This window comes from Epinephelus fuscoguttatus, linkage group LG3 (genome assembly GCF_011397635.1).
Source record: "Epinephelus fuscoguttatus linkage group LG3, E.fuscoguttatus.final_Chr_v1".
NCBI classification, from domain to species: domain Eukaryota; kingdom Metazoa; phylum Chordata; class Actinopteri; order Perciformes; family Serranidae; genus Epinephelus; species Epinephelus fuscoguttatus.
Genome location: NC_064754.1, coordinates 3194768 through 3217243, shown reverse-complemented (window position 1 = coordinate 3217243; position 22476 = coordinate 3194768). Strand labels below are relative to the sequence as shown.

Below are 22476 nucleotides of genomic sequence, written 5' to 3'. Positions count from 1 at the left end.
TAGAACTGAAGAAGCTTCTTGGATGAGAGGCGAAACATCTTCAAGAAACGCAAGCTAATCCAGTTGCCTATGATATAGCACCTACGATCTCCACTAGAGGAGCCTCCCAGTGGGCACCTGGTCATACTCAAACAACTGTAGGAGCATCCAAGATCATACATCTTGAGATACAAAGTTCTCACAGGACAGGAAGGGGATGAAAAACTGTAATCTGAAGAGTTACTAAAGCTTCAGACAAATGAAGTAGAGTAAAAGGTGAGGTGTAGTGGTGGAGTAGAACTGTAAATGTGAACAAAATGGAAATACTCAAGTAAAAGTAAAAGTACATCAAATCAGTACTTCAGTATAGTACTTGAGTAAATGTACTTGGTTTCGTTCCAGCACTGGTCTTTGCTCCACTGTGCAGTCTAAAGTGATGTACCTGTTCAACATGGAAAGTTTTGGAAGAAGCAGCAGAGAGCCGAGCTGCCACAGCGGTGCATGCTGGGTGACATTGAGGCAGGGGAGCAGCAGCAGCAGCCGGCTGACTCAACCTTCAGTTTCTGCTTCACTTTCAGCCGTCCCGCACTCTGCAGCTGGCTCAATCTGACAACCTATGGAGGACGCCGTCTTCCACTGAGTCATGGACATCAGCGGACCACATCTCACGGTTAGATCACTTGTTTCTTTTTTGGTAACTAAGACACCAAGCCGGATGATGAGGATCGGCTAAAGCTAAAGCTAATGAGGGAAGATGCTTGTTGTTGTCGTTGACGTTCGCTAGCTGCGCAGTTAGCCCAGGTAGTTGCCTTCTCACTTACTTGTACCTGATGATGTTGCTCTGCTAGACTTTACACACCTGGTATGTTTGTGTTTAACAATATAAAATCGGCAAAGTGGCGACAAACTAATGAGACGTTAACCGCCACCATCGGTTATAAACTAGCTTGGCTTTTGGTTTTTCTACACAGGCTAACGAAGCTAAGCTAAGTTAGCTCCCGTTACACCCCGTCTCAGCGAAGTGTCTCGGCCTTGTAGTTTAATTAGATGCCTCCTAGTTAAGGCTAGCCGGTAGCTTCACGTCAGATTAACCCTAATCTAGTCGTTTTTAAGGTCTACACAACTCTACTGAGCTGACAGGTTTCTGCTGAGCTAACGATAGCACTAGCACAGCCTGTTAGCCTGCTAAGCGAGATGCTTAGCGATGTTAGCAACGTTAGCCTCCTAGCTTCACTAAAACGTCAGACAAGTGAGGAAAATGTGTGAAACTTGGCTAACTCGAGACATTCCTAAAGCCAGCGGACCTTGAGCGAGTTCATTTTGACACAAACAGCTGTGAGAAGATGCTAACGTGTCATAAAGGTGACAGCTCGTCTGGATACATGGCATATTGTGTGTGCTGATAAATTAACTTTGTGTTGAAGCGTTGGTTTAAAACAGCTGCTTTCTCTGAACAGCAGTTGTGTAAGAAGTACATCAGAGTAGAAATACTCAGTTACAAGTAAAAGTACTGTATTCAATATGTAAGTGAAAGTACAGAAGTAGTAGCACCAGAATATACTGAAAGTAAAAGTACTCATTATTGGGCTGAATTGCCCATTTAAGATATTACATTATTGAATTATAATTATTGATACATTCATGTGTTTATCATTTTAATGTTGCAGCTGGTAAAATTGGAGGCAGTTTAAAGTACATTACCCTGCTGGGTAGCTGGTGAACACCTCCCTGGAGATGGATACAGTCCTGTTGACACTTTTATATCATCATTTATGTGTCAGTTATGTTTTATAATCTCAATCTGTATCGTAACTCATAACGTAAGTCGTCAAAAAAGTCCAAGATTCGCCTCCAGTGGTGACGGAAGTATATTGATCTTTAACTTATCAACAGAAGTAGTGATATTATTGTGTAAATGTTACTGACGGAGTAAACTTGCAAAGCACAGAATTGCAGAATGGTCAATTTTAGATCTGCAAATTATGGGATTATGATTATTGATGCGTTGATGTGTTCAGCACTTAAATGTTGCAGCTGGTAAAGATGGAGGTTCAGTGAGTTCAGCAGACGAACAAATTAAATGCTTTAATGGGGATGGAGGCACAGATCACGGCTTCGTCTCCTTGGGAACAAAGTAGGAAGAGGAAGAACATTTATGTTTTTTTCTCTGTAATGTTGCTTTGTCGTTAACTCGTCTTTCTGGACCTGCATGTCTGTAGTCCAAGTCAGCGCTACCTGGGTGTAAACGTACCTGCTCCCAGGTATTCAGCGAGATAAGGCCAACAAAGCAAACACACGTATCCGACGCCACCCACTGCTCTGACTGGTGTTTGAGAATGCAAACAGACCTTTCTTTTTCAGTTAGAAGTCAAAGCGGTGAGAAACTCCTGTTTGTGCTTCTCGTGTAATCAAAGATCTTGAGATCAGAAAGTTTTGTCTCACACAGGGTTGTAATTAAATTCTCAGGAAGGCTTTTAAAAGAACTGTGGAACTTGGCATGAGCTAAGTAGGGCTGCAACTAGTGATCAGTTTAAAAAGAATCTCTTGATTATTTCAAACAACCAGTAACTATTTCAACCATGAAATTGTCCAAAAGTTGTCGTAACATCTCATCCCGCTTCAATTGCATTTTCCAAAACCTTAACATAATCATTTTACAGTGGCTATGAGACACAGAAAAGCCGCTGGACTGCTTTGCGTTTGTGCTCAACTTACATGATTAATTTTTTGGTGTTGACCTAATGATTAGACTTTGTCCATGGGAAAGCATACGCTTCAGCGTGTATAAAGAGTAAAGTTTCATACGAGAAATGGATGATGATTAAATATTTATTTCAAGGATGTTGTTCAGCCGAACACAAGATTAAATTTTCCTTCAGTGATTGCATTGCAAGTCACAGAATTCAAGTAAAATCTGAAAAAACTTTTAAGAAACCATTGTGTGTTTTTTTGCAGTACATGTCACTGATCTGTAAAGACTCTTTTTTTAGTGCTTGTAAGACAAATACTTCTTGCATGAGGGTTGTGGTCTACATGATACTCACTGAGATTCAGCCTTTGGAGCACATCCAGGAACTCTGCAGAAAGAGAAAGTGAAGAGAAAATTCATATTTCAGGTTTAGATAAGGAATTTTTTGCTTGTCAGAAACATGCAAGTGAGAATTCAGTGAAGAGGTGAAATACTAGTGGATGTAACACCAGCATAAAGTCAAGATTGATTTGTGTTGACAAGGCAGAGTTAATTTTGATAGGCTCCATCAGCAGGCAGTGTTTCTGTGCTTCATGTTGCCCTGAGGTTATTCGTCAGGTCAGTACAAACATCACATGAATTGAGGAGTTTATAAGCAGAACTTGTCGGGTGAGAAGATGCACACTGATGCGAGTCCTCGTAGTTCGTTTACAGCGCTGTCTTCGTTTTATACATCACAGCACTGGTTTCTCATTACCACTTTATTACTGTCAATTTGACGCCAATCTGTCCTCTTTTAGTGCTTCAGTAATTCAATTTGTGCTTCGGCTTAAACCACACATCAAGCTAATTGGCCCTGGAGCGCCACGGAGAGCTGCGCTTATTTACTGCTTGTGTTTATGAAGCCTGAATGGGGCTGAAACACATGTGTTTTTATGAGTGTATCCACTGTGGAAGGTGACTTGTCTCTGATGATGTCTTTTCTCGCTCTCTCAGGTGTAGCCAGGAGGATTCGTTGATTGAGAGAATCATGGAGCCCGATGTGATCCGTATGTACTCCTCCTCGCCGCCCCCGATGGAGGACGGTGCAGAGGAAGAGGACGAGTTTGGAGACTTCGGCACCTTTGCTAGCGTCCCAAACAGCATCAGTTTCACAGAATTCGACACCCCGACCACTTTTAACCAGACCCAGGCTCTGACCGCCACCTCGCCGCCTGAGCTCCTCAACACCAGAGGGGTGATGGGATTCAGCCACAGCTCCTCTAATGGCACACACACCCCCAACAACGAGCTGTCCAAGGCTAATGGCATTGTGCCAGCGAGCCACCTGGGCAGCAGTCCCTCGGAGAGAACTGAAATGAAAAAGGTCCTCTCCAGCTCTCTGGATTTTTCAGTGAGCGACACAGCTGGCAGCGAGCCTGCTGATTGCAACGGCGGAGGCACAGAGGTGCTAACAAACGGGTTTGCAACCTTTGACGTTCAGGGAAGCCCTTCCTCACAGAATTCTGTCCACTCTCATATAAAAGGAACGTCCACTGAGGACACGGGCAGCGTACCCGCCGGCAGCCCCGAGGACGATTTTGCAGACTTTGCTGCTTTTTCCAGTGCTGAAGGACACCTCAGCCAGACGGCAAACGAGGACTCGGACAATCCCACAGGGGGCAGCCGGCTGGCGGAGGCTGCCTGCCACGAGGAGCACTGTAATATAGAGCAGGGAACGACTTCAGAGGACGATGTCAGGGACACAAACAGAACTGGACCCAGCTCTGATTCCATATCTGTCCCTGCTGAGGCCCCAGACGGCTCGTGCAACACGGACCGGGGCTCTGGCACGGATGCTGACTCTCAACAAAGGGACGTAGCCTTTGCACAGGATCACTTGGCCTCAGAGGCAGTTTGCACTAACAGACCCCTCACTCTGAACGGGGTGGATGTAGCCGACAGGGACGATTCCAAAGACGCCGCGGGCTGCAGTGAAAGCGACCTCTCACCGGACGCAGCTGCAGACGGTGAGGCGGGACAGTTGGACGGGAAGGGCTCCGGTAACGAGACTGAGACAGAAACGGAGACGGAGACGTCATTGGGCCGGCCGCTGTCAACAGATGCTCTAGAGGAGTACGGTGACATGAGCACCACGGGGTCCGTGCCCTCTCCGCCCCTTCAAGGGGAGACCGCCACGCCCGCTGACCACAGCCAGCTGGCAGAGGACGACGAGGACGAGGACTTTGGGGACTTTGGAGACGCCGGCTCCTTCAGCTGTCAGGGCTTTACCGACTTTGACCAGCTGGATGTCCAGCAGGAGCAGAGCAGGTCGGACAGCCCTGCTCCTGCACAGGAAGCTGCAGACGCCAAGGACAATGACGACTTTGGCGACTTCAACTCCCCCAAATTTCACAGCAGTGGAACCGAGGGGGAGGATGGATCCAAGTTTGCAGAGTTCCCCGTCAGCGACAGTTTTGGGAATTTCAGCTCAGCCGCCGAAGGCGCAGACAGTGAGGCGGACGTAGGGTGGAGCGCCTTTGGGGAGCAGCAGCACCAGGTGGAGGAGGGGGAGTCCTGGGCGGCGTTCAGCACGGGGCAGAGCGTCGCTCCTCCTGCAGAGAGCCAAGAGGAGGTGGAGAAGGAGGAGGAGGAGGAGGAGTGGCATGAAAGTGAACCACCTGCAGTCATTGAGCAAACCAGCAGGACAGACAGACAGTCGGTAAGAACTGTGGGAAATAAACTGGTCAGACTGGGAAACTTTGTCGAGATACTCAGCCATGAATCCACATTATGGTCCAGCTCATGTTGATTATATTTATGTAGAGCTGAACAGCAGAGAACCAGTCTGGTGAAGAACCTTTATGCAATGTGGAGTTAATAAATTGCAGAACAAGGAGGCACAGTACGAGCAAAACGCAGAGATCAGTTCATCCAGATTACCCTCAGTGGTGTCTGTAGTCTCGGTTTCATTTGTCCAGATTCTTTACTGTTTCTAAAAACAACCACCCAGATCCAGTGGAGGTTAATTAAAATTTAGTTTGTTGTGTTCAAACATTGAAGTTTATATTTAAAACATTTATGAGCAAAAACAGCGTCCCTGTTCCTCTGGATCATCACCAGATGTTCTCACAGGGACTATTTCTGTAGCAGTTAGTAGTTTTGATCAAATGAAACTTGTTTCCTATCAGCTGTTAAACATCACACTGGTCACTGACAGTTAAAGTACGTTAAAATTTGACAATAACACACATAGAACAGAAAGTATCTGCGGTCCACAAACCAAAAGAGGAAGTTATTTTGAAAAGACTTCATTTAAATCTGGTGTTTCTTCATATTCAGCTGAGTCACAGCCCTCGCACCAACCTGCACTGTTTGCATTAAACATTAACCGAGCCATTAATGCCTTCTGATGTGGTGAAGTGGAGCAGAGACTGAACTTTGCAAACAGGAAAAGCAAATCAGAAGGTGGCGAGTGTCCTCAGATGGTGGTGTGTCCGCTGTCTGTGCAGGTGGATAGGTGTGGATGATGCAGCCACACACACACACACACACACACACACACACACACACACACACACACACACACACACTGATGTTTATTCTGAGCGTAGAGAAGCTCTGCCCTCAGGATGCGACCTGCTCAGGTATTTGAATTGAACCACATTAACACACAGTCTCCCACAGTCTGCAGCCTGGTGCAGGATTCATTCACAGCTGCATCAGTCACGCTGGGAGCTCCTGTCCCATCATGCAGCACTGGTGAATGGCCAGTATAAGTAGTGTGACAGCCAGCAAGAAACTGGGTCACAAGTTTGAGTCCGAGGTCACACTCTCACACAAATAGAAACTTTTCCTCTCTGTTTGGGAGAGAATAGTGCACCAGGATCCTCTTCTCTTCGTCCGCACTAAGCTGCCATCTCCCTCGTCCAAACAGATTTCCTTCCACATGAGATTTATTAAAGAGTGAAAACAAAGCCGCGCTGGCTTTTAAGGGTTGGTGGCATTTTCTGTTGTTCCCTTGGTGCCAGCCAACCTCACAGCAGGGTGTGGTGAGGAGTGGTCTGTGTTACTGTGAACACACCCAGCTGTAGTGATGTTAGATCCGTGAATGAATCATCCTTTTAGAACGACTCTGAAAGAGGAACAAGTTAACTCAGTCTGCAAGCGGGAGTGAATCCAAGATTCTGCCACGGTGTGCTGCAGGCACAGTTCTGCATAAGAGCCAGGTAAACATCCCAGCGCCGCCGCTCCAGACTCTCGTTCAGCGCGAATCTCGTTCAGACTCTCGTTCATTGTTTGTTCCCAGAGCTGAAGAACGTGGCGTGAATCAGGAGAGCCTGTTTACACCTGGTATTAATGTGCTTTTTGTGATCTAAACACAAATGGACAGCGGAGACACATCCCTGTTCGCGCTTCTGTCTATCATGCCTCTCTAGCTGACCACAGATTTAGTAACTGCCTATGTCACTTGCGCAGTTTTTATCTCCACACTCTTGCTAGCATGTGCGCCAGTCACGTTAGTGGTTGTGTCAGTACAGCCAGGGATAACACAGAATTCAATATGTCTTCTCTCATTGGACAAAACAAAGGCAACGCTTCATCCAATTGGTTGTAAGATGGGCAAGTTACAGAGTGTTAGTGCGCTGCCACCAGGCTCGCAGGAAGTGCGCTTGACCTTGAAGCCGATTCGACACAGTGGAGCAACGGTGCAACAACTGTGTTGGTCATGTGATGTAAAACAACTCAGGAGTTCAGCTGCGCGATTTAATCATTTTCTCCCCCTGTGAGTTAGTGGAGCACTAAACTAATACAGCCGCCTCCGCCAGCGAAGTCTCAGGTGCGCCTGCTCTGTGGGCTCCACGCTGCAGAAGATGTGGGTAATTTTAAACCCAGGAAGTTTAACTTTTTGGCCTTCATGCACTGTCACCAAAACAACCACTACATCCTGCACTGATGATATATTTTGCTGTTACGTTGTTATCCACTACAAAAAATATGTGGTTAAATGCGTCAGAGACCACCTCAGCAAGTGGTTTGAGTGATCGGGTCACAGTGCGTCTTGGTGGTTGTTTTTATTCAGTGCTGTTCGCTTGTGATTGGATCACCCAAGATGCATGTTAACACCAAGTGTAAACATGCTCAGAGTTGTTTATTTATAAGACTAAAAAAAAGCAAGCAAAGTGGGCTTGTGGAACATAGCGTACTCGCCGCTTCTACACATCCCTGCTAGTGGTGGGTGAGTGACACTGATCTTCTCAACACTACCAGGCTGCACAGAGTCGTCATGAGCTGGTGCGGAGAGCCGGATTATTTGACTGTGTGCAGCTTTAAAATAAATAACCTCAGTGTGTCATTGTTGACTTGTCAAAGCTGATAAAACACTAAACATTAAAAAGACGACCAGCGTGTTCATCATGGCAAACATCCACCCAGCGACACTCCTGACCTGACCTGATGGTGGCGCTACTGAGCCGTTTATTAAAGTAAAACATTAGATTTAATTGTTGTTGAAGTTTAAGTGTGGCAAACTTTTCAAAAACTCTCTGAAAACGTTTTATCATTCATCAGTGTGTCAACATGTTCTGAGTGGATGTAAAATGGAGTTGTTGCTGGAGCACAGAGCTCAGCAGACAACCATGCAGCATACTTCACACCCTCTGTAACATGAACACCTCTCACACTCAGAGCTGCCTCACACCAACACAAGGTGAGAAGGTACTGGATGTACAAAAAGATGTAGTGAATGAACACAAGTTAAAGCATCCACACGTTTATCTTTGTTGCCAACACACAGTGAAAAGTCGGAGCTCACAGACTTTTATCAGACCGGAGAGGTGTGGCCAGATGATGTGTTTCAGGTCTGTGACAAAAGATGGGACTGCTCTGCTTCTAAGTTCACATCTCTGAGTCCATCCACGGCCTTAAAACAAAACACAAACTCTCATTCAAAGAGGAAATATTCAGCTCTCTGCTTTAAGATGCTGCTCTGTGAAAATGAATCAACCAAAGATCTAAGCAGAACAGATCAGACACCTTTTAACATGCTCGTCTCAGGAATCTGTGCGGCTTCTGTTAATGCCAGCAATTTAAAATCGAGACTCCCGAGAGTTTAAGGCCTGACAGGAGGAAAACTCCTGGATTAGTTTCTCAGCTGCAGCCTCAGTTTGTTTATGAGCCTGTTACAGACAATTCCTGAGTAGAGCCGCGAGTGGAAAAGGCTCTTTGATAAGTTGCTAAACAAATCAACACAAATGCAAACTGTGGTTTTCTAAACAAATCATTTCCTCAGAAACTGTGAAAGTGTTTTGTGTGATGTGCCTAAACTGCTGCTGTGCTCCCTGCAGGCGTCGCTGTCGAGCCGACTGGAGAAGCTGTTTCAGGGCAGCTTCCCTCAGACCGCCGCCCTCTCTGTGGAGGACGAAGTGGCGTCCCTGAGGATCCTGCTGGGACCTCCAGAGGACAAACCACAGCCAGGAGCTGAAGGGGAGGAGGAGGAGGAGAAGTCGCCATGCAACAGGTGAGTGTGTCCCTCCTCAGTGGGCCACAAATTTAAACATGTCAGCATCTTTTCTGTGTCAAACCCACAAGTTAGTCCGCTGTGTCCCGTTCTCTTTGTTGTTGTCTGCGGGGCAGTGTCGTAAAGATAGACAGATAAACTTTATCGTCCCACAGGGGAAATTCCTTTTAGGCGCAGAGCTACGGTCTGTTTCTTCACATAAAAACAACATCAAACATCTTAAAACATAAAAACTTAAAGGTCCAGTGTAGGATGTGGGGGGATATATTGGCAGAAGTGGAATATAATATAATACGTGCGTTTTCTTTAGTGTATAATCAGGTCCTTGTCTATGGAGATTGCCATGTTTCTACAGTAGCCCAGAATGGACAAACCAAATACTGGCTCTAGACAGGGACGTTAGTGTTTTCGTGTCAGCCACCATAGTTTGCATCCCCTTCACAACAAGCAGTGTCAGAAAAACACAGATTTTTTAAATGTGAGGCTCAGTGTGTTTCACAGTGCAGTGGAGCTACAGTCCCAGCTGGACGAGGACATCTAACTGGCCTACTGTCCTTGTCCCAGTATACAGGCACGGGAGGGGAATCCATTTATTGAGCCAAGTATGTGCGACTCCTCTACGATAGGTGGAGATATGCCCCCTTTCAGCTTGTTAGTATTGGACCTTTTTCCTGTTGACCTATTACGTCACAGACCAAACAATGGACAAACAAGTTAGCTACGGTTAGCTAGCTGCTAACTGCTACCATGGTGGACAACTTTACAGCTCTGTACATTTGGTCCGTCCAAAAAGTCACGGCTCTGGATGTAGATTTCTCCATGTTACCGGCTTCTTCTTCTCTTACACATTTAATTTTAAAGGTCTGGTTTAGTCAGACTGACGCATTAGATTGATTTTCTGTAATGTCATGTGAACGCTCTGAGTGATGCATTCAGTGTTGTTACTGGTCTAAATCACAGCACAGCTGCGTCAGAGACATGATTTTTATGATCAGACTGTCTCATTTACTTTCAGAATACAGTGACAGTTTCAGCAAATAAATAAAAAAGTTATTGTCATGAAAATTACCCAGAGTTTGTTAAAGTCAAATGTGTGATGTTGGGCTGTATCACTTAACATGATTCAGCTTAAAAAAACAGTGCGGAGGATTTAAAATATGTTTTAAATCTTTTCTGTGTTTATACCAATAGTCCTCTTCCTCTTTTTGTCACCCACTGTATTAATGTTTAGTCTCTTCATCCTTTAAACCTGTCAGTACCTTGTCTTTGACTCTGCTGCGTCTCATTGGGCGGTGCAGGTTTGTGCATGGCGGCGTGTGGACGCAGCTTCAGGACATCAACGAGGCGTTTGGCCTCAGATACCAGTGGGGGGGCTCCTACTGCAACAAAGCACTACTCTGCTGCCTGGGCATCGACACCCGGAACATTGTAAGTCCCCCGAGAGCTCACCAATCCAGCTGGATAATTATTGTCACAGATGGGAAGCAAAGAAAAGTAAAAACATCAGAGCGTGCACTTGAAGATCGTCACAAGTCGTTGGTATTAAATAGGCCGGAGCCTGAGCACAGTTATTCTGCACAGATAACCTCCTGATCTGCACAAAGTGTATTTTTAGAAATGATTTAATGACGCTTCAAGTAATTTGTGACCTTTATTAACCTCTGCTGGCAGCCATCACAGACTGCAACATCAAACTTTCTCTCATGTTTTTTTTTTTTTTTTGTTTTTTTTTTAACATGACCTTTGCAGCAGGATTGTGTGTGATGTTTCTAACCTGCTGCTTTAATGTGTGCAGCTGTTCACGGGACAGAAGAAGCAGCCGGTCATCGTGCCCATGTACGCCGCCAGCCTGGTGAGTCGTCTGCCTGCTTCACCAAAACAGGACGAACCTTCATTCAGCACTTCACATGTTCATATGTTTTCTGTTAATCATGTATCCACAAACAGCGAGGCTTCTCAGCAACACTGAAGCATCATTAGTCATTAGTGTCACACGCCTTGACTGGAAATAGTCACGTTATTTACTGTTCTCAGATGATCAGTGCATTTTATTTATACCTTTTTAATTCAACGTCATTATAAGTTCTGTATCTTTTTGTTTTTTGCTGAACAGAAGCAGCAGTCTGAGGTCGTTTTAAGGAAAGTTTGCAGTTCTGCCTAAATCAGACGACTCAGTCTGAAAACACAAACACATTTTTTAAGCACCACATTCACATGAGACATGAAACAGCTGTGAGATTTCTGTAACCGACCTGCAGCTGTTTGGACCAGAGGAAGAATCTGACAGCAGCTTCCTGAAGGCAGGATAATAAATAAATGAAATAAAAAAACAAGCTGTACAGCAGCCCAAACACAAACCTCTGGATCCAGCTTTTCACAAGGAAACTGCACAAATACAAACTTACACACACGTATAAAAGCATTTTGATCTGATAAATAAGCTTCTCACTGTGTGTTGAAACGACCCTGAGGTCACTGTAAAGTTAACTCGCCACATCATGGCAGATACAGCATCTAGTTTCTGCTTGTTTCAGTTTTTAATTAAAACCAAGGTCCACATATTCTTCATCATTTCATCCAATGAAAACACTCGGCCTGACGTGTTTGAAACATGTTGTTGTGCGTGTGTGTCGTCTGTAGGGGATGCTGGAACCAACCAAAGAGCCTGTGAAGCCCGTCTCTGCAGCAGAGATGATCGCTTCGATAGCCCAGGCGCCTCCAGTGGCTCCAGAGAAAAGCTCCTGTCCCTCAGACACAGTCCAGGTGGGGCCTCAGAGCGTCTGCAGGAGGACACCGAAACACTGAAACACACTGAAAGTTAGGGCTGCACAATTAATCGAATATCACAAGTTTGGCTTCTACAGTTGAATGAAAATGATCAGCTGCGATATTGGCGTTTAAAATGTGTGCTCCGCCTATAGAAAACTCAGCTACTCATTTAATCAAGAGCTGCCTAAACCAGGGGTGTCAACTCATTTTAGTTCAGGGCCCAGTTTGATCTCAAGTGGGCCGCACCAATAAAACCACTGCATAATAACTAATTTTCCCCCTTTTTTCGTGGAAGGAAGTCCACTCTGAAAGTGTTCATCCATTTACAAAACAGATGATGAACAGTGCGTGATATCCTCAGAAAAATATCTGCAAACTCAACAGTGTGTCTCAGTTTTTCCACATTCGGTCATTCTACCACTCACTTTCATTACATGTGTAGTTTTTTTAATAATTTCTCACTAAAGTGGAAGCTACTGGAGAAAGACGTTAAGTCATCCCCGGCCTTACAAACCATTTACCCTATGAAGCTTTGTCAGTGCCTTGGCAGCAGGGTTCCTCCCAGATTGTTTTAAGGAGGATTTAAGGGAGACCAAATTCTTTGCAAGGAGTTCATTAGGCTTGTGTCTGCACCGCAAAGCAGCACAACTAACTCGTTAAACCATTACAATGAATGCATGAAGACCAATAAGGATAACGTTGCTGATGTTACCTTATTGAATCCACGTTCTTTTCCACCGTCAACTCAGACATCTTTAACAGCGCTGCTGTGCAGTGTGTCACAGTACAGTGACCACGGTAACCAAAACAAATAAAATAAATTACAGCTGTGGATACTTATCCATGCAGCTCTCAAAGACGGACTGAAATGACCAATGTGATTCACTCTCACATTCACACCTACGGACAATTTAGAGTCACCAATTAACCTGCATGTCTTTGGACTGTGGGAGGAAGCCGGAGCACTTGGAGGATTGCCTGATTCAGTGACGTCAGCGCCACGCCCCCGTAGGAGACTTGCGGCAGCTCTGAATGTATTGTCGTCAATGAGGAAAATGAACGTGATCACAATTTATGGTCAGTTCTTTCGCCCTGTAGTCACTAAAGTAAATACTGGGTTCGTTTTCCACAAGCCACACATCTTACCAACATACTGACACTAAAGCTGCATTTTTCATCCGCACAGATCAAGAGAAAGTTAACTTTGTTTGAGCCCTGTCCGTCTCAGAAAACAAGTTCTCGCGTGTGATCTTGATAAACAGTCGGTAAAATCACAGTTAGCTTACAAACAGTTATTTACTGCTAGTAATAAATAAAAAATGCCCAAGCTTTGTGCAACAAAGGAAGAATGTATTTTCATTCCACCTGCTTCTCGATCTGCATACACAGACATCCACAGATCCTCTGTTCAACACGAGGTGGTGGTAAGGGAGAACAGGCTCTGAATGGAGGGAGAGCTAACCACGCCCACTTAGGAGACAGGAAGAGTAACCGTTTTCTTAACATTGGATAAGCCTACAGTGGGGTATCTCCTTTATCCAATATCTCTGCCATAATCGTGCAGCCCTACTGAAAGTTCTCACTACCGACACCTGAGGAATGTTCAACATGCTGATTGGCTGATTGTTACATGTTGTTTAAAGGATGAGGGTTGCAGTATTTCGACAATATTCAAAGCGGAAACTTTCCACGGGAATAAAATGGAAATATAGGGTTTATTCGCTCGGGCTTAAATTTGCAGATAGAAACAAACCTGTTAACATATTAGCAGCAGACATAACCCTTTAATTTGCCAAATAAATCTATTCAGTTGTCAAATACATACAATTTGAAATGTGCCATATGATGAGTTACCTAGCAAAAAAAGGTAAAAGGTAATGTGGTTACAATTCAATTAAGTGGGCATACACTTAACCACAACATGCCATAAGACCTTGTATTGATGTTTGTTTTGTATTTCCCCCCCAAGTAAGTAAAATAAATGGTAAAAAAAATGATTTTTATATTGAAATTGTGCAAAATCTCAAAATTCAGGATTCACAAAATTTAACTTTCTTTGGAAAATTGTTAGAAATATTTATGGAAAATGATTGACCCTTTACAGCTCTAATCCTGTTGCTCTGTTCTTCATTTATTTATTTAAAAAAATCCATCAAAAGAAGTGGGGTTGAGATGTCTCAGCTGTCAGCACATTGGTTCCTACTGAAAATATAAATCTGTAAACACACAAATTAATAGTTTCAACAGTAACTTCTTAAAACAGCTGCTCAGTTTAGTTTTTTTTACACAAACAGGAGAAAATAGTGCACTTGTTGGGGACTATTTTCAGCGGCGGATTAATCCACATTTGGCTCTCTAGTGAGTGTTTGTGGCAGCAGGACGGTGTGTGTTGGATTGAGTCTGGATAAATCACAGTGTGTGTGTTCATGGTGATGAAGGAACAGTGACACAGTGATTTGTTTTGAACAACAGTGAAGCTTTACTGCACTGAGGAAGAAGATATATCAGACTGTAGATACACACTGTACTTGTTAGTAGTAAATGTGTGTGTATAAACTGGCTGGCACACACTGACCTCCTCTCTTGCTCCTCCAGCAGGAGGCGCTCCCACCCATCCAGTTTGACTGGAGCAGCAGTGGCCTTACCAACCCTCTGGACGGTAGGTGACCTGTCAGCGCCTCCCTGAACCCTTCCTGGCTGCTCTCGTCTTGTCTTCCTCACACTTTTCTAACCCTCCTAGTGTTTCTGAACGTCACATGTTTGTAGACTCTTCAGTCCAAAATTCGGCAGCCGCTCCCAGCCAATCAGACATCAGGAGGAGAGACAAACATGACAGCAGCATGTGGCTGGTGGTATTTTCACATCCTGACTGAGCATGGAAATGTCACACCATTAACAGTTTTGTAGATGCAGAGAAAACTTTCTTCATTAAAGGAAAAATCCACACTGAACATCGCAACACTGGCGGTGAAACAACGAGCCAATCACAGCAGCAGTTCGGACTCTCGCAAAGGGTCACGTGATGAGACTAAAACATTTTGATTTTAAAACTGTTTTAAGATGAAAACGATCTGCGCACACACAAGTGTTCTAGCACTGCCTCAGATAATCTATATCCATACCAACATGCCAGAAAACACACATGGACCTCTGCAGATAATTCGGCTCTTGGTAAAAACCTCCTGAACATCTGAGACACAAATAAGGTGAGCAGACAATAGCAGGTGCTAAGCTAACGTCCTGTCTCCTACGTGCCAAACAGTGCAGGAGAAACACTGATGTGTGATGTTAAACTGCTTGATTCAGTGTTTCTACCGGTTTAAGGGTGTTTTCACATATAGTCCTCTTTAAACAAACCGAACTCTTAAAGTGCACCAACAAGTGGGCCGACAGAAAAGGGACTCAGCTCTTTTTATGTTCACATTGTCAGCTCATTTTAAAGAGGACTCAGTTCTCTTTCTGGTCCACTTCAGCTCTGATGGGGCCTCGGTTCTCTTCCTGTTCACACTCTAGCCTATGTATATAGAACACTAAAGGAATTCTAACCAGGAGGAGTTTCAGCTGGTTGTATTGTGCAGTCCTCACCACTAGGTGCCACCAAATCCCCCTAAATCTGACACCCTGGACATTTGAATCAGGAAATGTCTCACCAAGTCACTACGCTAATGAATCACTCAAACTTGAGACATGTTGAGTGAGTCGCCACAGTGAGCCGAGGTGATGGTGGATCTTTCCTTTAACCTTGTGAGTGAAACAACATGGCTGCTCTGCATGAAGACGTGTCATCAAACCTGTCTAACATTTAGCGGACTCTCTGATCACTGACACTGCTGCATGTCTCTGGTTTCTTCTCTCTCTCTCTCTCTCTGTGTTTGTTAACCTCGGCTGCCCCCCCCCCCTCCCCGGCTCTGCAGCGAGCGGAGGCTCGTCTCTGTTAAACCTGGATTTCTTTGGTCCTGTGGAGGATTCAGGCTCCACCAGCTCACCTTCCATCCCAGGTCAGCAGCTGCTCACTGCCTCCTCCTCTTCCTCCTCTGCTGCTCCTCCTCTTTATATTAACCTCCCATCTCTGCTTCTCGTTTGTAACGCTCCTCTGTGGGAGAATACGGGACAGATGTGATGATAGTGAGCACGTGTACAGGCTGGGCTTTGGATCAGATCACAAGTTTGACTTTGGAATCAGAACCTGTAACGTTGGAGCTCATCAGTACAGCGGTCTTTAGTAATTGAGCCCCATGGGCAGTTTGGGTTGGGGGTTTGGTTCCCATCCACGCCAATAATGCTGTGTTCATATGACAAAATAAAAAAAGACTTAAAGGCGCTGTATGTAAGAATGTGGCCAAAACGGTTACTGCACTCAAATTCAAAATACTGCCGTGAGTCGTGTCCGCCCCCCCTCCCCTACAGACTCGAGGTTGCTGGAGACTGATTTGTTTGCCCACAGGCGGCTGCCGTGGCGGGGCTGCGTTGCCGCGTCCTTGATCTTCAGTTTTCCAGCAGACCGTTTGAGCAAGTCCGGCTTCTCTGCTGCTAACGCTGCTGCCGGGATACAGCTGAGGAGGAGCCGGCTGCTAATGCTATGTACTGGGACACTGCTAATGCTGCTTGCTGTGCTGCTGTAGCTCAGTCGTAACTGTAACTGATGCTGAGACTCTACTGACTGCGTGACTGGTAGACGGCGGTGGGTGGAGCAACAGGCCAAAACACAAATTCAAAACAAATCATGATTTGCAGACTGTAAAAATGTTTTTTAAATGCGAATATTCTGGCTGTACTATTGTTGTTGGTGAGATCAGTATGTTATATGAACATTATTCCTTAGTCTCTGTGACATATTAGGAGGATTTTACAACTATTTGCTTTATGTTTCTTACATATAGCTCCTTTAAGACTTTCTCACATGTTCAAGTTCCAATACAACAACTTGAGCAAATCCATAAAAATCCATAGAAAATAATTTGACCACTACAAACATGGACACTGTTCAAAAAGTTTATGTGAAGTTAAACAAATGTTTACGTACCTCAACGTGCTCTCTGAGGCTGGACAGTCAGTTCACTGCAACAGGTTTTTTCTTTTGGGCCAAACAGCAAGCCTGCCACGTTTTAGAAAAGAAAACTGATTCATCAGCTGACGTCAAAGCTATCCTTCACCAGCCCCTTTTTATGCCGCCTGTTCAAGGTGGGAATTTTATGCAGTTACACAGCCTCACTGTTCTGTTTAAAGCCTCGTCTCCACCAAACCCTTTCAGTCCAGCACCTTTGGAACCAGCAGTAAGCCTTCAGACATGGTACCTAGACCCTCGGTGTGTTCAGACAGTCCTCTTAAATATGGGCGGGGTTGTTGTCACTCACTGCTCCGTCCAGCACTCGCTGTATTTCCTCATCAGCGGTGACACAGATGGAAGTCTGCACCTGGTTTATCGTCCACAGAACGAGGCTGCACGCCCACATTTTCACAACAAAATAGAACAGGCTGCAGTGAGAGTCTCTCTCCATGGGATATTTCAAAATAGCAGCTTTGTGCATTTAGTCCTTCTCAGGCAAGCTCAGGGGTTTAGTGTTGCTGTAGCCCACAGGAAGTGAGGATTAGAATATATGACCTTCACATAATCCGCTCCAAATGAATCTATATTTTTAAAGTCATTACTAAAAGTGTGTGTCATATAAAAACTAAAGTGATGGTCAAAGTTGTCACAGTGAAATTTAAGGTGTGCTGATGGATTCACGTCATCAACTCATGCATTGCGTAACATTACAAGTTAACGTTCGCGGTGACGATGACGCGGGAGTTGTCTCGCCTTTAATGAAGCATTCGAGGTAGCAACAGCACTGAAATGATGTCTGTATTAACGGGACGGGATGGGTCCATGAACAGGATGAATGTGAAGTTTTGATGACGTGTTATGCATGTGACCCACTGTGGGAGATTTAATAAGTAGCTAGCAGCAGTTAGCAGCTAACTCAAAGCAGAAGAACAGCAGCTGTAAATGTCCATCAATTGGGAAATCAAGAGATCCTTACTGTACAAGCAGAGGATGAGACCAGTGGCCATATATCAGTGATGGTAAATGATGGTTACTGTTATTGTGTTGTAGTTGAAGGTGAGCGTGTCTGTGACGCTGCCCGGTGTGAATCTGACTGACAGCTGCTGTGACACAAACTCAACCTGGACACGTTTCTGTTTTCCTCCTTCCTTTGTCACTTCTTTTTTTGTTTCTCCTTTTTTTAGGAGTCGACCCGGAGCTTTACGAGCTGACGACAGCCAAGCTGGACTCCGGCAGCTCCGGCAGTCGGGTGGCAGATGCCTTCGCCCGCCTGATGTCCACCATGGAGAAGACCAGCACCTCCACCAGGTCAGAGGTCAAAGAGCAGGGAGAGGGCAGCAGAGGAGTATCATGAAAGAAAAGCTCAGGGATGACATCAGAGTTTTTGTGCATCATTGGCACACAGGTGTGTGTGGTGACGCCTCTTGTGTTTGTTTGTCTTCCTGTTTGACAGGAAGCCGAGGAAAGAAGAGAATCTGAGCGACGAGGCGGCCAAAGTGATCGCAGGTCTGCCCGATCTTTCCTTCATGCAGGCCAAAGTGCTGATGTTCCCCGCCACGCTGACGCCGCTCGGCTGCCAGGCCACATCGGACTGAAGCTCCTCCCCCTTCACATGACATCACCCCTCCCTCTCCCATAGCCCCGCCCACTGACTCGGCCCATTTTAACAAGTTCTCTTCTTCTTTTTTTGTTCTCTCGCTGCGGCTCAGTTCCTCCCTTTCCATACGTCTTTTCTTTTTCTTTTTTTTAAATTAAATTTGCGCTTTTGTTTTTCACTTTATACTTTTAAAAAAAAAATAAAGCAAAGCATTTATGATCACAGGAAGCAGCTCGGACGTGGAGGAGGGAGAAGCGCTTGGCGGACAACCTGCACATCTAACAGAATAGGAGATAAATTAATTTATAGAGTTGATAATTTATAGAGGAAGGTGTAGAAGTGTGTGCTGTTCATATCTAGAAGAATCATCGTGTATATAATCAGGGATTAAATGTTAATTTTCCTTTTTTTTTTTTAAATTCTGAATGATTTGGGATGATTTTACGTCTCTGTGGTGGGAGTATGTTCGTGTCTGTCTGTGAAGGAAACACTGGCTGAAGCTCTTTAAATCAAACTGAAGTGGAATATATGTAAGTTTAAATTAATACATTTATATACATATATAAAATCTATATATATATAAATATATATTTATCGACTTGAAACCACACTGCCTGCAAAATCCAGCTGAATGTTTTGTCCCTGCGTTGTGTTTAAAGGCCTTAGTTTTTACCTGCAGTCAGTGTAGATTTTATCTTTAACCCACTCTGTCTTTTTCCTTTTCGTTACTTAAAGGTTACGTTCAGTATTCTTCAACCTGGACCGTTTTCCCATTTTCTCGTGTTGACGTGACTAATGCCAGTCAGCCGCTTTGAAATGAGTCCAGTGTTGAAAGAGAGCGCTGCAGCCGTGAGCAGCTGAACAGGCTGTGATGTAACCACTCCGAGCATGTTCGCACCGTCAGTGTACGTCGACTAGAAGTGTCTGTTTTTGCCACTGACAGGCTCAGAGTGTGATTTAAAGTCTCTGACATCATGAAAGGATCCCTACAGAGACGGAGCTTTGTGTTGAAGCGTAAGATCCTTCCGAAATCGTCATCGCCAAACCCACCAGACTCAAAATTAAACTCACAAAACCTTTCCACTGTTCCAACAATCACCAGCTCTGGTTTAGTTGATATAAACTGTTAATTCACCCAGTTAGATGTGTAAATGTCAGACTGTATATACAGACGAACGACGCGTCCCCACTTACCCCCAGTATGCGTCAGTGAAGCTAAAATATCCAGGACACGGCCGCTGCCATCTTGTGCTGGTGACATCATTCGGAGCCAGAGTCTGCACAGTAGCGATCACTGTGGTGGAGCAGTTCCATCCAAACACCCGTCCGACCAATCGCAAGCAGCACCATTGAACGTATTGGCTCACACAGCTGTCAATCATGGCGTCAAACCTCCATTTTCTAGCATTAAGTAACTAATTAAATCCAAACTTATCAGAAAAACACTTGAACAAACGGCAGCGTGATTAAAATACAGTAAAAGATCAGTCATTCAATGTGTGCTTTTGATTTTCAGTTTGGCAAGTGTCCGATTTACAAACATGGAGAAGGCAAGCTTTGTGACGTGTACTGCAGCGAGCCACCAGGGGGCGACGGAGATGTTTTGAGCTGTGATGTCGTCCATCTTTATGTACAGTCTACGGACAGTGGACGAGTCTGGTGGGTTCAGCCTGTTTCTGGTCAAACAAAAATCTTACTCGTCAACATAAACGTCCGTCTCTGTAGGGATCCTTTCATAACGTTATCAGACACTTGGGATAACAATCCAGGGTTCCTGCGGTCATGGAAAACCTGGGAAAGTCATGGCATTAGTAGAAATCCTTGAAAGTTTTTAGGAAAGTTGTGGAAGTGTGTTGTATGTTTCCAGATCAATTGTTACATTAATCTTCCATCAGTAACCTTCAGTGTAATTAAAAAAATTATTTTTCTGTAGTTGAGGACGTAACGTAGCTTTTAATGAGACAATGTGTGACGTTTCCTACACCATCACGTACACATCTTAATTTTCTCCCAGCGTTCCGTCTCTCTCCCTTCATGTGCGACCGCCAGCTGGAATTAGGTTTGAATTAAATTTGAATCTGATGTGTTTGAATAAGAGAACAGTAATGTGACTCTGTCCGTGCAGTGTTCAAAGTTTCACAACTTTTCCATGACTTTTCAAGGACCCATAGTCTTTTTTTTTTTTGCTTGCCCCACTTGCCTGGCGTTTTCACATTCAACTTCCATTCAGACATGATTCCAGCGAGCACGTATACATTTAAAAAGAGATGGAACGCTGGGAGAAACATACGTGATGGTGAATGAAACGTCACACACTGACACACGTTAGAGATCCGTACGCTACGTCGACGGCTGATGATTTTTTCAAATTCAATGACTTTCCAACACATTCTCACTCCAACCTTTCAAAATACACTTCTGTTTTCACAGGAAATTTAATATTTACATACAGTCTCTTTCAAAATAAAAGCACTTATAATCAGTACAACACTGCTAGTTAGTGGGGTTTTTTTTTTTCCGCTTCAACGACAAAAACACGTGGTTGGGTTTAGGAAAAAAGAACAGGGTTTGACTTTACAGTCATACGGGACACAAACACCGCTCTCTTGCATGAAAGTGTTTGTTGGACCCATCCCGCCCGTCCCAGTCGGGCTTTCGCCGCCTTAACTTTCGTCCTTGTTCCGTTGCGTTTTCCCCTGAAGCAGTTAATCTATAACAGCAACCGACTGCGTGTCATGCCGACGTTAAAGGACGCCTTTTTTTGTTCGTTTCTGACGCCACAAGTCACTGCCAAAGCACCGGATTTTGACAACTTCGGAGTGAGACCCGTGGTTGACTTTTCCCGGTTTTCCATGACCGTGGGAGCGCTGTTTGTGTTATACATCGGGAACAGTCATGGAAATTTTATCATGTGTCCTTTGTCCATTTAAATGTGAGGGGAACCAAACAGTTCGAGCCTTTTAGCGTACTGAGCGGTGAGCGGTGACAACGCAGCTTGTTTCGCTGTCGACTTCAGATCACTTTGTCAAAACTGGACGCAGGGAAATAGGAACACAGAGTCCAGGTTGAAAAATACTGAACGCAGCCTTTAATGCAGCTTTTTAACATAAATTATATCCGCCCCCCGTCACTGTTGCTGCAGTCCATCCACCGTCTCTAGAACACAGGAGGGACTGATATTATTTTATTCTTCAGTTTGGGGAACTTTGTGTCCTCAGTCGTCATTTGGAGGTTTTATTTTTATTCCGTGTTTATTCCAGCTGTTGTGGTCGGTGGATAAAAACAAGTTTCCTTCCTTGTTGGCGTCCACTCTCTCTCACACTGTTCCTTCTTGTTGTTCTGAGGGAATGAAAATGGGACTTTGTTTTTTTTTGGTTAAAACCACTGAAACTCGAAAGATTCTCGGCAGTGAAGGTCGACTCACATCAGAAGGGAATTAAGGGACCAATTTCTGCTTCCATGTGTCGGGTTTTGTTCACTGTTCCTCATATGAAGTGCTTTTTGTTGTTGCGGCTCTTATTGGCTCATGTTTTGGTTTTGTTTTCTTTTTGCTCATACTACTGTCAGCCCCGTCTCCCAGGAGGATTTTGCACATTGTAAAGATGAAATGGATGTAATCATAGTTCACTGTGGCTTTAGACTGTGTACAGTTAAACTATGGACTGTAAAATGTACGGGAAAATTCCTATGGAAAAAAACTGAATCACTTGAAGAGCCTGTCAAAAGGTTATTGTGCATGCCCAGGTTCTTTTGAGACTCTAAGTGTGTAAATTTTACTTTTAGTGTACACAAGAAATTAAAATAGTTATCTTCTCTGCTTGTTTCGGTTTCTTTGGGACAGACACAGAGTCTTCATCAGCTGCAGGCGAGGTGTGTGTTCAGTTCTTTCAGACTTC

The 22476-nt window shown here is 44.6% G+C and overlaps 2 protein-coding genes across 6 annotated transcripts in view; both read left to right on the top strand.

Moving 5' to 3' along the window:
- Positions 1-22476, top strand: part of LOC125886369 (equilibrative nucleoside transporter 2-like) — a 162758-nt gene that overhangs the window by 27898 nt on the left and 112384 nt on the right. The window lies entirely within an intron of this gene.
- aftpha (aftiphilin a) lies at positions 499-22395 on the top strand. 5 transcript variants are annotated; one of them, XM_049572483.1, is made up of 10 exons: positions 499-649; positions 3665-5369; positions 8995-9167; positions 10466-10595; positions 10963-11019; positions 11808-11930; positions 14535-14595; positions 15851-15934; positions 18168-18291; positions 18437-22395. In XM_049572483.1, the coding sequence occupies exons 2-10, from the start codon at positions 3699-3701 to the stop codon at positions 18576-18578; spliced, it is 2565 nt and encodes an 854-aa protein (XP_049428440.1). In that variant the 5' UTR covers positions 499-649; positions 3665-3698; the 3' UTR covers positions 18579-22395. The 5 variants fall into 5 exon arrangements, with proteins under 5 accessions (XP_049428440.1, XP_049428438.1, XP_049428442.1 ...); XM_049572481.1 differs by having other exon boundaries at positions 14532-14595; XM_049572482.1 differs by lacking the exon at positions 499-649 and adding an exon at positions 719-780 and having other exon boundaries at positions 14532-14595.